Below are 15,644 nucleotides of genomic sequence, written 5' to 3' on the forward strand. Positions count from 1 at the left end.
TAATATAATGTAATAAGTATAAAAATAATGTAATAAGATTAAAAACTAAGGATAGTATAGACATTTCCCCATGTAATTTTCAATATAGAGCTATTTTTTTATAATATAGTATAAAAATACAACAGATATAAATAAAATCTTAGCTGCTAAAAATAAATAAATTAAATATAACAAAGAAAATAAAAAAGAGTGATTATACAGATTACAATTGATAGAAGTAGTGGTATATGACTTCAAAATTGCAGATTAGTGTAACAGGAAGGAGGATTTCCGTATTATTTAATTTCCAGATCCACCAACCCCTGATCCAATCACAGCCGTTCATCTCTTGCCTTTATAACCTATATATACCTCTTCATCGCCTCTCTCTTTTTCTTGTCAAAAACCATCATCTCTTTCTCTCTCTTTTCCTTTTAAAAAAACCCCTAGAAACAGAGGTGTTTGTCTTCTGTTTCAGATTGGATCTCAAAAACAATTTTAACCCATAATTCAAATCATGTCTCTGACTGTTGAGAAAACCTCAACCGGCCGTGAATACAAGGTCAAGGACATGTCCTTGGCTGATTTCGGCCGGTTGGAACTCGAGCTAGCCGAAGTTGAAATGCCCGGTTTGATGTCTTGCAGGACCGAATTCGGCCCTTCTCAGCCATTCAAAGGCGCAAGAATCACCGGTTCTCTTCACATGACTATCCAAACCGGTGTCCTTATCGAAACCTTGACCGCATTGGGTGCTGAAGTCAGATGGTGCTCCTGCAACATTTTCTCCACCCAAGATCACGCTGCAGCTGCCATCGCACGTGATTCCGCTGCGGTTTTCGCATGGAAAGGAGAGACCCTTCAGGAATACTGGTGGTGCACTGAGCGATCCTTGGACTGGGGCCCCGGTGGTGGACCCGATCTGATTGTTGACGATGGAGGTGATGCCACATTGTTGATTCATGAGGGAGTGAAAGCTGAAGAGGAGTTTGAGAAGACCGGGAAGTTGCCTGACCCGACTTCAACGGATAATGCCGAGTTTCAAATCGTGTTGTCGATAATTAAGGAAGGATTGCAGGTTGATCCAAAGAAGTACCACAAGATGAAGGAAAGATTGGTGGGAGTGTCTGAAGAGACGACAACCGGTGTCAAGAGGTTGTATCAGATGCAGGCTAATGGTACCTTGTTGTTCCCTGCCATTAATGTCAATGACTCTGTCACCAAGAGTAAGGTATATTTGTATGCTGACTTATTACTAGATCTTATGTTAAACACGGATGAATGATTTTTAATTGTGTTCGATAGCTGTGATTACTTATGTTGGTAACAATAAATTATACTTTCTACTATCATAGAAACTAGAAATTATCTTTTGATGGCAGGGTTGGGTAAACAGTCAATACATATGTGGCCTAATTAACACATTTTGGGATGACTTTAAACCTGCTCGATCTGTGACCCTTTTTGTTAAGTCTTTTAGTTGAACCATTTGATTCAGTAGAGATAAGACATAACCCGAATCACTTGGTTAGGTTAGAATCTTTGTCAATGCGATATTGTGGATCTGCATACTTGATCTTAGATTTACTGTTCTCACGTATTATATATATGTTTTTTTGTGTGTGATCATGCAGTTCGACAACTTGTATGGATGCCGCCACTCGCTCCCTGATGGTTTGATGAGAGCCACTGATGTCATGATTGCCGGAAAGGTTGCAGTTGTATGTGGTTATGGAGATGTCGGAAAGGGTTGTGCTGCTGCCATGAAGCAAGCTGGTGCCCGTGTCATTGTCACAGAAATTGACCCCATCTGTGCTCTTCAGGCTACCATGGAAGGTCTCCAAGTCCTAACTCTTGAAGACGTACTTTCAGAAGCCGATATCTTTGTCACCACCACTGGTAACAAGGACATCATCATGGTTGATCACATGAAGAAGATGAAGAACAACGCAATCGTCTGCAACATTGGTCACTTTGACAATGAAATCGACATGCTTGGTCTTGAGACTTACCCTGGTGTCAAGAGAATCACCATCAAGCCCCAAACCGATAGGTGGGTTTTCCCCGAAACCAAGAGTGGTGTCATTGTGTTGGCAGAGGGTAGGCTCATGAACTTGGGTTGTGCCACTGGTCACCCTAGTTTCGTGATGTCGTGCTCTTTCACTAACCAAGTGATTGCCCAACTCGAGCTTTGGAACGAAAAGGGAACTGGCAAGTACAAGAAGGAGGTGTATGTTTTGCCTAAGCACCTTGATGAGAAAGTGGCTGCTCTTCATCTTGGAAAGCTTGGAGCCAAGCTCACTAAGCTCACCAAGGACCAGTCTGATTACATTAGCATTCCTATTGATGGTCCTTACAAGCCCGCTCACTACAGGTATTGATCAAAGAGAATTTCAACTGATCTGGAGTACCGACGAGGTTCTTTTCTTTATAAACGTACCAAGTTTGCTTGTGTATGAAGATTATAATATTTTCCTTTTGACTTTTGTTGGGATTGTTGGTGGGAGAGAATGGAGGCTTGGTGAAGAAGTTTGTGTGTAAGTGTAGTTTTGTTGGACTAGAAGTTTAACTTCATTATGAAATTTAATATGAAAAATGAGTGTTTTTACACCAATACTTCTACATTTATCGATAGCAATTTGTTTCGAAAGATTTATCTAATAATCAGTATCAGTAGAGATACTCTCAACGATAATCAAAGAAAGACAATTCTTGGGGAAATGGCACATATAATACTTTAGAACGAATAATTTAAACATACAAAAATGCAAGCATACAGATTATTCAAATTAACGGTAACATATACTCATATCGAGTACAAGTGTACAAGTGTACAACTAGTGCACATGTTATATTGTTAAAATCACTTACAAATTATCTATTCCAAATTATCTATTCTAATCCATAGATATATAAATCATTCATAATAGTATAATACCATTACACATTACCATCATATACAAAAACAAGATGAATACTAACTCAACTGGTGAGTGGTGACTTGTGTATCTTTGTGATTTTAAAGAATTTGCTACAAACCTGGAAACTATTATAGGGTTATCTTTTTGACATCAAAGATAGGGATTCTGCAAGTTCTGGTAATTTCAGTGCGGCCCATGGGCTGTTCCTTGGTCTTCTTGCTCGTAAGAGCCGGTTGCTCTGGAGCTTGCCACTTGAAGATCTGAAGAGCCAGGTTTCTCTGTTAAAAACTGCTCCCAGAATACATCGTTCACAGGTGGGGTCGGTACTTGATTATTGGCTGGTGGTACTTCGGTACTCAAAAGAGTTCTGTTGCTTTTGGGGACATTTAGACCAGCTTCATTGTGTTTATCAATTGAGAAATAAGAAGGTTTTCCAATTTCCTCAATGGACTGAGCAATTCTACCAGTACCTTGACTTGCATTAACCTGTGACAAACCCGATGCCAAACTAAGATTCAGTAGACTTGAAATATGACCCTCAGCTTCTTCATCAATACTTAAACAGCTAGGAATTTCACAGGGCCCTGACTTGTGAGCAAAAGAAGAGTCCATGTTAAAGGTAAACGACGCACCAGTATCCGAAACCTCTAGTTGTTCTGCAGCCAATGGAAGCCCACCAGAAGTCATCTGGACATCATCCCTTATGCACCCCTCTGAAAATCTAACCTGTGGACTTCCCACATCCCCATTGGAACTCTGAGTGCTGTGTGAAACCATGTTACTATCTGAAACAGCTGACGACAACTCAAGCCTAATCTTATATGCAGATTCATGGTTAAAGACATTCCCAAATTGCGGTCTAGAAAGGCTGCGGTTGTCTACTAAAACACCATCATCTAATATCACTTGAGACTTATCGTCCACCGGCAATCTCCGTTTCTTATTATAAGCAGATAAATCAATAGACTCGAGCTTTTGAGAAAGGAGGTCAGCAAATCCGGGGGTTTGAACTGCCTTTTTCAAGTACATCAGCAGGTGATTTTGCCTTTGCTCGATACCGTCAACTTGTTGGGTAAGATCTTCTAGTTGAGCCTCTGTAAGAGGTTGCTGCTGTTTAAATCTCGAGAGACTTTTCTCAAGTTCTATTTTCTCTTGAGTTAGTTTGTTAATTTCTTCCTCAAAAGCTACTCTTTCAGGATCAATTGTAGATCCTTGAGGATTACTGTGACTATGAATTGGCTTTTTTCGTTGTATATTTTTGAGACGATGCTTTTGGTCTTTTACAAAATCTTCATTTGCAAATTCCCATCGCTCAGGATCAATCTTCCTAAAACCCTAAAAGCAAATCATCCAAGTTTATCAATCATACCAGATTATGACTCCACAACTGATTTCTGATACACAAATCATTCTTATTTATTCTACAAAAAATATCACAGAGACAACATATCCTACTGAAAGAACTAAAAATCAAAGCAGAAATGTATCAAATCATGTTTATAGAAAACAGAAATAACCAAAATGATCTTAATGATAGCTGAAGCATCTTAGATACTTGTGTGTTTGGCAGAACTATTAAAAAAATGAAAGTGGAAAATGACAATAACGGACAAACGCTAATAATGGAATTAGTTGGTAGTTATTTGAATTAAGAGGGTATAAATGTAATTTAATTGTCCAAAAGCTGGAAGTTAGAAGCTTGTTTATGTAGCTGTTAGATTATGGCATGTTTGGTAAAGAATTTTTCAAGAACTTTTGGGGAGCTTCAACTTTTAATTCAAATGAAAAACTCCTATTGTGTTAAAAGCTTTGTTTAGATGCAACTAGTTTTAACTTTTATTTGAAAGAAAAAGATCCAAAATGAAACGCTACTTGAAATAGCGTTTCTGGAGCTTTTAGTGAAACTTTTAATTTTTAAACATTACACAAATATCTCTAGCTATTAAAAGCAACAACTTACAACTCTAACTAAAAGCTACAACTACAAGCTACATCTACTTTTGCCAAACATACCCGTTGGAGTAGGTGCTTTTAGTTTGGATGAAGCTATTAATTTTTGAAATTACACAAATACCCTTATCACCACTTTTGTTTGAAGCTTTAAGTATCCACTTTTGTTATTTTACAGTCTTAAGTTGCAGCTACAACTACAGGTACCATACCAAACACCTCTTAAAAGTAAAAGCTCTAGCTATCAGCTTTGCTTAAAAGCTACAACTTACCGCTCCAGCTACAAACTACAACTACCAGTTACAATTACTTTTGCCAAACATAGTGCTTTTATCAAACTAAAAGCTTCAAGCCTTTAAGCCCCTGTAAGCAAACAAGACATTTTATTTAATGGAAGCTTTCCCTAAGAGCTAAAAGCTCCTTACTAAACATAGCCCTGATAGCAAATTGATAGCATCATTCCATTTTATATAATACCGCCAACATTATATGAACGGATGAATCAAATGGGGTGGTAACATGAACACACAAAGCACAAGTATCTAATCTACACTCTAAAGGGTCCCTATTAAGGCAAGGCATAACCCTAATCACCCTACCTTATTAAGTTCTAATGCATTATCTAGTAAATTCATTTGGGGTAATACAGAAGCGTTTTCCGATACACTTAAGATCCTTAATCGTGTTCGCGTATTCCTATAAATCCCAATAGTTAAACGAAAACACAACAAACAATCAAAGCAAACAGTAACCACAAATATATAGAATACAAAAGGTGTATATATATTATTGACTTACATAGGTATTGAGTTGTCTAATGAAGCTTGAAAAATTATTATGTTTAAAATAAGTTGGCAACAAAAGGCGAGCAAACTCAGGTGGGTTCCAAACAACGAAACTGTTACTAGTTGAGCTCCAGGAGACTATCGCGTCGCTAAGTGCATCATCAACCATTTCGTAAGTCTTGAGAAGAAACGGTGCCGGTCCAGCTCCGCCGCCGGTTGTGGGTTTTTCGGCCATTGGATTCGTGTTATGTGTGTGTGCGCGTCGGTTTGGAAGACCCCGGAATGGAAGAAGGTATGGAGGTAGTTGGGAGACTTTTAACGACTTCATAAGCGACGTATTATTTTATGGGGATAACCACATCATCTAGTCTAGTTAACATCTAGCCAATTACTCCAGATCGGAGGCATTTCAAGTTTTATTTAAAGTTTTGAGTTTGATCCTTAGGTATGATAAGTCTTGAGGTTTTTTTTCTCTAAATATTTGTAACGGCTCATAGTCAACATCTCGTTGTCTAGGGTACGTGCAAAGTTTCACCATTATACGGTGAGGTTTCCCTGATGTCGCATACCGACTGAATGTTAAAAAAAAAAATCGTCTAGTTAAATGATGTTTTTCCCACAAATATTATAAAATTTATGGAGCGATTTAACATATGTGTAATTGATGTGGGTACATCATCTTACTGTTAACATCATAACATTTTCCTTTATTTTATTACTAGAGTATCATTCTTAAAAAAAAATTGGACTCAATAATTAGAATATGCAAAATTGATAATTGTATCAATGTTTTTTTTTTTATTATTAATTTACCATTAAATACATTTTTTTATTGTACACTGTACAATTCGGATTAATATAATTGTAGTAGATATATTAATTTTTGTGGTATCAATAGTAGTTCTCTTTTAAAAATTAAATAGGAACATTTTTAAAAGAGAAATATAGCTTAAATACCCAAATATTTATATTATTTATAAGTATGTTAATGAACTGTTATTTAATTTTCAACAAATATCCAACAAAATTGCGATTGAAAACGCAAACTCATAATTGGATTTGCAAAATGGCAATCGAAACCCAAAATCCCAATGAGAAAACCGAAAATTGCAATAAAACACCTAAAAAATCGCAACGGGAAACCATAAATCATATGAAAAAAAGTCAAAATCAAATAAAAGTCAAACTCGCAACGAAGAGTCAAAATCGCAAGAAAAGTCAAAATCTCAACGAAAAGTCAAAGTTGCGATTTTGGGTTTCTGTTTGCGATTTTTGTTTTTGGTTTTTTGGCTGTGATTTACCCTCTTTTATTCAATTTTGTTGGGTATTTGGTAGAAAAATCTAACAAAAACTTGGCCAATTTAATATATTTAATATGATTTTTTTGGGTAATGATGTAATTTTCTCTGTTTAAAATCATGAAGTTTAAAACGCTTGCTAAACCAATATTGTTGTAATTTTTTATTTATTGTGCCGAACCTTAAACACGTGATCCGAACCTTGAGTTAGGATCACGTGAACGAATAATCACGTCAATCCGATTACACGAACCAATAGTCACGAATTACAAACCACAACTAATGAATCATAGATTTGACCAGAAACTTCACCTGTGAAGTAAAACATCACACCTACGGTCAAACTAGTTGATAGGATTTTCCTACTATCTTACTAACAAAATTCCTTTCTTTTAACTTTTTGGTTGTGCGAATCAAACGAATAAAATGTAGTTAAACTAGTTCAAAAATGCATACTCGACTTTCCGATGGGCATTTAGGATTCTAATCGAGACAAGAATGAGAAATTAACTTAAATTGTACTGACGAGTTAAGAATGAATATGATGAACGAAGAAATGATCAATAATCTCTGCTTCATCACAATATCTGATAATATGATATCACAAATCCATATTACATATTTCTATAATAGGTTCAGAAACTTCTAAATTAAGGTACATTTATCATCATCATAAAGATAAAGATAAAGATACTTTAATAGTTTCTCTATATTAATATTCTTAATACACATTTGCATTATTATTTTTTACTTTTTATCTACACATGTAAGAGGTGACCTAATGATTCACAACCGAAAAACAACCAAGAAAATACCATATCGCTACGACAATCCCCGCCTCAAGTCCTCAACTAAACCCTTCAAAAAACCTCATAAACTCGCATAGTCGCATTCATAAAAAAATAAGAAAAAGAAAAAGAAAACCATTTAAATTTTGCAGTAAATTGTAATTAATGGCTTCAGATGAATCAAAACTTGATTCCTTCCAGTTATTTCCATCATCAGGGTTTTCTTTTCTTGATAATTCCCCTGAGAAACCTTCTCTTCCAATCCCACCTCCTCCTTGTATTGAAGTTTTTATGTCTCAGGTACTTCATTTTCTTTTATTTTCATCTCCCCATTTTTATATATTATGTTCATCTATTGTAATATTTGAAATTGTAACAGGTTTCACCTTCTGTAAAACCCACTTTTGAGACTGTCAGTTTTGATGGACTTACTCTCCTCAAGGTTAATATCATTTTTATCCTCTCTTTTTATATTTGAGGTCTAATGTGTTTGGTTTTTCATAATATTTGTTTCCTAAGTTTGTCAAGCGAAAAACCCACTTTAGATGAAGCTTTTGTTAATACGGGAGCAAGTACTCGAGCGTTGCGGCGGTGAGATGGTGGGGTGATACCTAGGTCATAGAGTATGATAGGTTATAGGAGTTGATATGTCATCGAGTATGATAGTCAAATGCCTTAGCCGTACGGGCTCCGCCCTCGGATTTAAAAATTTGTCGAAAGTATATCAAATGACATCTCTAATGAAAGAGCATGAAATTTTAAGAACACCCATACAATTTTTATAATTTATCGATGTACGGTTTTTGAGATAAAAGATTTTGAATGAATTGGAGGAATAAATGATTTATGGAGGAGAGAGAAAAAAGATGATTGGTTGAGATTTGAGGAGAGAGAAAGGGTATTATAGTTATTTTAGATAAATATAGAATAGATAAGAGGAGCATTTTGGGGAAGTACTTAAAATCAATATTGAAAATTTCAAGTTCAATGTTGAAAATCTAAGGAAAATCTGCTTTATAATATATATAGTATAGATATGTGTTTCACAAAGTAGCTGAGCTTGTAGCTTATGTTAAAGTTATAGCAAAAAACCCACTTTTAGGTAATTTACTTTTTCGAAACCTCAAGTAACAAGCCAAAAGCTACTTCAAGCAACTTATAATTTAGGATCTTATGGTTTAGCTTATGAAAACCATAACTTTTGATAGCCAAACAAAGCTTATGAGCAGTGGCGGATCCAGAATACTTGTTTAGAGGGGTCACTTTCCATTGAAGGTGGTAGTATAAAAGTTTAGATAATGAGTTCTAATTAAAACGAGCATTGAAGACACGCAGATCATAGTTACACTAATTGGCGATATACTCCATAAGACGATAAACATCATATCTACATATGTCAAAACAAAATCTACATACGATTTTAATTCGGTGAGTGCTTGCTTTAATGTACTTAATTTTTATTAGATGTGCACGTCAGTTTATTTCGTTAAAAGAATAATGTTATATCAAGATTATATAGAATTATCCAAATCAAAACATATTTATGTTTAATGATCAATATTATAGAATTATCCAAATCAAAACATATTTAATATATGGGCTAAAAAAAGTAACATTTGGTGGGCTTTTGGGAGGTTGACGGTGGGCAAAGGACCCCCCTCCCACTACACTGGATCCGCCAATGCTTATGAGTCCTCATAAGCTGAAGCTCTCGTAAGCTGCGTGCCAAAACAGAAAACCTTAATTAATTATATATGGATTCTTGTTAGAAGTGGGCTATTAATTCTAGACATAAGTTGGATAATTATTTTGCGAGCGAGGGAGTGGATTATTACAAGTATTTGCCAGACTTACTTTGGCAGTTTTGATGTATTAAATGTATAAGGGTTAAGTATTCCGGAGTGTAAGTAACTTTACAACTTTTTCTATTGTGTGTATGCATAAAATTTTTTGAACATTTTATGTAAGTATCTCGCTAAATTGACCGCATAATGTAAAAATATATACGTGCCAATTATATGAGCTACCCACGTAAAAGTTTTTGATTGGTCAACATAAAAATTTTATATTAAGTGTTCAATTTAGCGAGATACTTACATAAAATGTTCAAACTTTTTGATGCATACACACAACAGAAAAAATTGCAAAGTTACTTGCATTCCGGGATACAAAACCCTATTTATAATTAGTCAATTACCATAGCTGGTCAGTGCTTAAAGCCTTAAACTACATTGCTATTCTATGTATCCGTCTTCATTGAAATTGCTCCCTTTCATAACAGTTATCGGCATCAGAAAACTTCATATATTACTTCGGAATGCTAACACAATTCAACAACTTTTTTTTAATGCAACGTTTTTGACATGTTGAACTGATTTGTTTGACCGGCCTTTTCATAGGGGAGGGTGAGTACTCAAGAAGTTTTTGCGTTGTCGAATTCTGATTTAGTACCAGGAAAATATGAAGGTTTGTGAATGTTGCTTCTTCACTTATCCTGTGTCCCTTGATGGTTGATCAAGCAAGGTAGGCTGGCAGCATTTTTCATTAATGTGATAATTGGTCTATTATCTTGTGAGATCAGGCGGATTGAAGTTATGGGAAGGCTCATTGGATTTGGTTAGGACTCTTCGGTTGGAGGTCGAATGTGGCAATCTGTCATTACCTGGAAAGAAAGTATTGGAGGTGGTATCTTAATTCTTAGGAAGTTTCTCTATTGAAAAATCTTTGCTTGTCCGTTTATATAATTTGCATGGGTATGTGTCTTCTTGAGTCATTTCGATGCTTTCTAACCACATGTGATCATCATTCAGCTTGGTTGTGGCCATGGGCTTCCCGGAATATATTCTTGCCTACAGGTAAGCTTCCGGGTTTGTTTTTAGCCTTTTCAAGAAGATGCTCTGAAGTGGGAGATTAACTTACTATTATTTTCTTTTATATATAATTCAGGGCGCTGCTGCTGTACATTTTCAAGATTTCAATTCGGAGGTTCTACAGTCTCTCACGATTCCCAATGTTGTTGCCAATCTTTTTGCAAAGTCTAAGTCCGAGGATACTCAGGCAGACGTCCATTACTTTGCGGGCGATTGGAGTGAAGTACATCAAGTATTGCCTTATTTACAAACTGATGATCAGGACATGAATTGTAGGTCAGGGACAAATGAAAGTTTTGGTTATGATATCGTTCTCATGGCCGAGACGGTTTACTCAATTTCAACTCTTCCTGCTCTATATGAACTTATAAAGAAGGTGCGACATGGTATCATATTTTTATTAGGTTATAAATTCATTGACAGTAATGATGAGCTGCTTACACGTGTGTTTGCAGTGTACTAGTCATCCTCATGGTGTTGTTTACATGGCAGCAAAGAAGTATTATTTTGGAGTTGGAGGGGGGTCAAGACGTTTCATATCACTGGTTGAGAAAGACGGTGAGCTACCTTTCCCTTTGTTTAAATAAAAGTAGGGTTTGCTTTTGAGTAGAGATGTCAAAACGGGCATGTTGTTAACAAGTGTATAAGAAATAAAAAACGAGACTGTATCTCAACTTAAAGATGTGTGCTAAATTTCCGCAGGTGTTATGGTGGCTAGCCTTATTGCTGAGGTTGGGGGCGGATCCTCAAATGTCCGTGAAGTATGGAAACTCCAATTCAAGTAACATTCATAAATTTATGTATGTCTTATAATACAACCACCAATCTCCACATGAACTAAACTTCACTGTTTCTTTTCTTCTAAGGATTTGCTTCATTCTAAATAGATGAATTATTTTGTTTTGCTTCAACTTTGTCAGTCTCTGATTGTGAAGATTGCGTTTTCGTGTTTTTTTAACCACAAGATTCCTAAATACCCCTTCAATATTTGTTGGCTAGTCTGGTTCCAATGTTTATGTTTACTAATAGGGAAAAGAATCTGTGTGTGTATGTAACTTGTTTTCCGCTACTATTGTAGGAAAGAAACTTTGTTTCGATTCATTGTATGTAAGTAACCTGCTAAACTGAACGAATCGTGTAAAAAGCTGATGTGGTGGTCTCTCATTGGGCCACGTATCACATGTTTGATGGTGCCAAGTTAGTATCCGACCGATTTCTTACACAATTCGTTCGGTTTTGAGACAAACTTACATACAATGGACCAAAACAAAGTTTCTTTCCTAAAATAGTAACTGAAGCCAACATATGACAATACATAGACATCACCCGCTTGTCCCCACCCTATAAGAATGTGACCCACCACCTTTTCCTACTCTCGAACGCCATCACCACCCGTCTCTCATCTTCGCCAACTTTCATATACTGTCACAAAATCGCAACAAACCTTTAAAATATCAAGAAACCTTTGGAAAGTATTGTGTGAATACTGTGTTTGTTGTACTGACTGCTTCTCTATTGTGTGGATACTAAAGATGACAGTTCTAATTTGTTTACCTTTATGGGTAGATTTAAGTAATGCATTATCTTTAGCGGGTAAAATGGTTAAGTTAAGATGTTTGTTTAGTGGCTGAACGGGTAAAAAGTCACCAAAATGTATCCATATGTATTCAACTACCTAAATGGGTTTACTAAAGAATATTCAACTGTGATTGTCGTAAAATACCATCTTTTGTAATTACATGTAAGTGCTTAGTTATTTATGATATAAAAAAGGTTAAAAAGTGTTTATGGGTCACACCACCTATTTCTTGTTCAGGCTTGCAATTTGTAGAATAGTTTCTGGATATTAAAATCACAGTTAGCATGTCCGATAATTATTTTCAGTAGATTGATGTTTTGTATATTCGAATTTGATACCCAATGCTTCTAATCATATGTTTGTTTGCATTTGTTTGTAAACACATACAAATAGAACGCAAACAAGCCAAGTTTTTTAATGAACAAACATGAACACATTTTATATTCGTTTATCCGCTAGTGAACCGTTCGATAAGTTAAACGAATGAATATGAACAAGATCTCGTTTGGTTCTTCTACCATTCTTGTCAGACCTATCTGTTTTTACCTAAACTATGGAGTGTAAGTTACCCGTTTCGACCCAGTCTTGTTACAACCTGTTATTTTTCTACCTCTAGAAGAAACAAAAAACATGCACGTTAGTGAAAAACATTGCTGATTAATTAAACAGACAAGGTTTCCATGTGACATAAACAACAAATAGGTGTCATTCAGATTCAACTCGAGACATAAGTCGTTGAGTAATTTACACGCTTGATTCATCTAATACTAATTCATTTTGCGTTATCAAACAAACCTTAACTTTTACTCAACGCTCGCACTTATAGTACTTTGAGCATCCTCTATTGTAAGGATTAGATGAAGGTTGGGTACAACTACCAGATTTCGTATATGCTTCACCTTTACCACCACCATCACACACAGGTTGGTCTCTCTTCAAAGCTCCTGTCGATATATACTTTTTGTCTTCAAGATACCTTCTTGTAATCTCTGATTCCAGTAGCTCTTCCACTAAATTTTCCAACGAGCCATTGTGGGGCGATCTTGTATTGTTTTCCGCCACATAACTGGCGGTTCCTTGGTGGAGGAGGGAGAAAATGGCCAGAATGAAGAGACCCAAGTGGAGAAAAAGAATCTTGATACTGAAGTTTGATTCCATTGGCTTAATCTTTGATGCTTCGTTTGCTTTCTGGTTTTCCCACTTTAAAAGCACCATTATATTTAAGGTTGCAAGTGGATGCCACACTGTATATATATAAAGATAGCACTTCACCTAACTTAACAGTTCATACACTGCACTCTGCCTTTTGGGATTAGACTATAGATTTATTTTTCATTTATCCATATTAATATATGTAAGTATGACATGAGGCTGTGACAATGTACCACTAGTGGTTTATTCATTAACATATTTCATGATTATTTTTTGCTATTGCCTGTTAGACTGATGGACTCTAGTATGTGTTAAATGATCCTGGTTCTATATTCGTACTTTTTCCTTTTTACTGGATATTTGAATACTCGAATGTTTTGTGCTTTTTATATTTTGGAATGTTTTAAGAAATTAAAACTTGATATAAATGTAGTCCCTCCATTCATGGTGTACATGCCGATTTCTAGTTTTGAAAATCACAGTACTTTGTTTTTAGTATTGTAATTGTCCAAAACAGATTGAAGGTATTTAGTTCTTGTTGAGGATTATGGATATTTGATGAAGACTATAAGTGTATCAAGTGAAACATTGGAAAGGTAAGGGAGTAGAGTATTAGTTTTGAGATCAGAAAGTGTTTCCGGGTCACTGACCCTAGCGTATATTGACCTGTTACCTGAACCACCCATTTTGCCACCTCAGGTAAATGTGATTTAGAAAATATGTTTGTGAGCATCGTTAGGCAATCTTTTGGAACTCGGGGAAGTTAATTAATGGCTCTAAACTGTATATTACATCACATATTAGAACCAAAAGTGTGATAAAGACATTAGAATAACTAATCAGGTCTTATATGCCTTCCCACTCAGGTCCACTTCATAAACTGGGCTTCCATCAGGATTTAGTAGCCCCCAATGTCTCTCAGATCCTGGACCTGTCTTTTCATTCTCATCATACAACGAAAAAAGAAAAGTTGGAATGATAACCCCTGGTTTAGCTGGAGTTCCAATAGGTGGCTGCGCGGTCATCTTTCTTATGACGTTACGGTTATAAACTGCTGCATTCTCTCTAGTTGCACCGAGCTGATTCAAGTCACCTTCATGTGGCCATCCTGTTTCTGCTATAGCAATCATCACATCATTGTAACCCAGTTTAGCCATAGCAAAGAACACTGAGTCGATCATCTGGTCTAGTAGGTTCGTGTAGGTCAGTCCACTATCCACGTCTGTATAAGTTTGGTTTCCTCTAAGTAGAGCATAATCAAGGTTGATACCAATTGGATTGTCAGCCCATGCAAAATATGGGTAAACATCAAGAAAGAAAAACGAGTTTGTCCCGCTTAAGAAGTTCAGTAAAGGTACAATCTGCTGAATGATTTCGGGCTTAAATGTTCCACTTGAAGGTGGAAATGTGGATTCTAGGATATCCATAGCTAGAGGAGTACCAATTTTTATGTTGTTAATTCCTAAAGCTTTAAGTGAGGACCGAAGTCGGACCATGGCAGGTACAAGATCATTCATTATTTGCAAATCTTGATCGGTGGCTGTATAACTGAAGATCTCATTCCCAACAAGCACATATCGAATCATGGTAGCAGGATAATGATTAAGGATACGTTCATATACCCATTGGTCTGCAGTTTCTTGATTTCTAGCAATTGCCGAGATTTCCTCATTAGTGACCATGACAGTGACCTCTAGTTTTGTTTCAGACAGCAGTTGGAGTATTTCATGGTCAGCATCATAGAGTTTGACACGACCCGCTTTCATGATTTGGAGGAGTTCAATGGACCGAGTTGCAGATGGAAGGTTGTTCCCTAATCGCCCGAAGTTCACCCCAATTTTGCTTGATAGAGCCCCTGCAATGAAGAAAGTGAAAAGAAAAAGAGTTTAGCAGGAAGTAATTGCTAAATGACAATGAGAATGTTTGTTTTGAGAAACTTACTTGAGCATGCAAAGAGATAGAAGAATGATAAGGACAGTATAGTCACTTTGGTAAGTATGTGTTTTTCCATGCTGGAGAATGTAATTTTTCGGAGATAGTGAAGGTAAGATTAATATTTATAGATATTTATTTATACACATATATGTATTTTACATGATAGTGAATTATGTGTGGGAAGTTCACCAAACTACAAAATTTGTTGTCCAAAGGATCCAAAGAGAGTGACACTTAAAATTTCATAGTTTAAAGACATCCATGAGAATAAAGTGAAGACGGTAATCAAGGCAAAGATTATGATCGATGTGTAAAGCTTTTTATAATTTTAGTTATTACTAGTTTATAAATCACTCTTGGTAACCAAATGAGGAACGATCTATACATAAT

At 36.0% G+C, this 15,644-nt stretch overlaps 4 protein-coding genes across 4 annotated transcripts; 2 read left to right on the plus strand and 2 right to left on the minus strand.

Annotated features, from left to right (window-relative positions):
- The first annotated feature begins 388 nt into the window (after positions 1–388).
- Positions 389–2,590, plus strand: LOC122603154 (adenosylhomocysteinase 1). Its single transcript, XM_043775781.1, has 2 exons — positions 389–1,207; positions 1,611–2,590. The coding sequence occupies exons 1-2, from the start codon at positions 497–499 to the stop codon at positions 2,355–2,357; spliced, it is 1,458 nt and encodes a 485-aa protein (XP_043631716.1). The 5' UTR covers positions 389–496; the 3' UTR covers positions 2,358–2,590.
- Positions 2,591–2,726: 136 nt separating this feature from the next.
- LOC122604917 (heat stress transcription factor A-5-like) lies at positions 2,727–6,004 on the minus strand. The gene is made up of 2 exons (XM_043777776.1): positions 5,646–6,004; positions 2,727–4,232 (listed from the first exon to the last, which is right to left on the minus strand). Exons 1-2 carry the CDS (start codon positions 5,958–5,960, stop codon positions 3,081–3,083), a joined length of 1,467 nt encoding a protein of 488 aa, XP_043633711.1. The 5' UTR covers positions 5,961–6,004; the 3' UTR covers positions 2,727–3,080.
- A 1,695-nt stretch (positions 6,005–7,699) lies between these two features.
- On the plus strand, positions 7,700–11,499 carry LOC122605500 (histidine protein methyltransferase 1 homolog). Its single transcript, XM_043778455.1, has 8 exons — positions 7,700–8,018; positions 8,098–8,160; positions 10,118–10,184; positions 10,300–10,400; positions 10,529–10,573; positions 10,665–10,964; positions 11,044–11,146; positions 11,291–11,499. Exons 1-8 carry the CDS (start codon positions 7,884–7,886, stop codon positions 11,371–11,373), a joined length of 897 nt encoding a protein of 298 aa, XP_043634390.1. The 5' UTR covers positions 7,700–7,883; the 3' UTR covers positions 11,374–11,499.
- A 2,659-nt stretch (positions 11,500–14,158) lies between these two features.
- LOC122606168 (probable glucan endo-1,3-beta-glucosidase A6) lies at positions 14,159–15,330 on the minus strand. The gene is made up of 2 exons (XM_043779130.1): positions 15,261–15,330; positions 14,159–15,174 (listed from the first exon to the last, which is right to left on the minus strand). The coding sequence occupies exons 1-2, from the start codon at positions 15,328–15,330 to the stop codon at positions 14,159–14,161; spliced, it is 1,086 nt and encodes a 361-aa protein (XP_043635065.1).
- Between the last annotated feature and the right edge of the window lie 314 nt (positions 15,331–15,644).

Source organism: Erigeron canadensis, chromosome 6, assembly GCF_010389155.1.
Source record: "Erigeron canadensis isolate Cc75 chromosome 6, C_canadensis_v1, whole genome shotgun sequence".
Taxonomy (NCBI): Eukaryota; Viridiplantae; Streptophyta; class Magnoliopsida; order Asterales; family Asteraceae; genus Erigeron; species Erigeron canadensis.

Bases quoted from the DNA above. Each gene is read 5' to 3' on its own strand.
- LOC122604917 (XM_043777776.1), bottom strand. From the start codon at position 5,960: ATGAAGTCGTTAAAAGTCTCCCAACTACCTCCATACCTTCTTCCATTC. The intron at 4,233-5,645 runs GTAAGTCAATAA...ATTTGCTTTTAG, and splicing joins TTAGACAACTCAATACCTAT to GGTTTTAGGAAGATTGATCC.
- LOC122605500 (XM_043778455.1), top strand. From the start codon at position 7,884: ATGGCTTCAGATGAATCAAAACTTGATTCCTTCCAGTTATTTCCATCA. The intron at 8,161-10,117 runs GTTAATATCATT...GCCTTTTCATAG, and splicing joins ATGGACTTACTCTCCTCAAG to GGGAGGGTGAGTACTCAAGA. The intron at 10,965-11,043 runs GTGCGACATGGT...GTGTGTTTGCAG, and splicing joins TATATGAACTTATAAAGAAG to TGTACTAGTCATCCTCATGG.
- LOC122603154 (XM_043775781.1), top strand. From the start codon at position 497: ATGTCTCTGACTGTTGAGAAAACCTCAACCGGCCGTGAATACAAGGTC. The intron at 1,208-1,610 runs GTATATTTGTAT...GTGATCATGCAG, and splicing joins ACTCTGTCACCAAGAGTAAG to TTCGACAACTTGTATGGATG.
- LOC122606168 (XM_043779130.1), bottom strand. From the start codon at position 15,330: ATGGAAAAACACATACTTACCAAAGTGACTATACTGTCCTTATCATTC. The intron at 15,175-15,260 runs GTAAGTTTCTCA...TCTTCATTGCAG, and splicing joins CTATCTCTTTGCATGCTCAA to GGGCTCTATCAAGCAAAATT.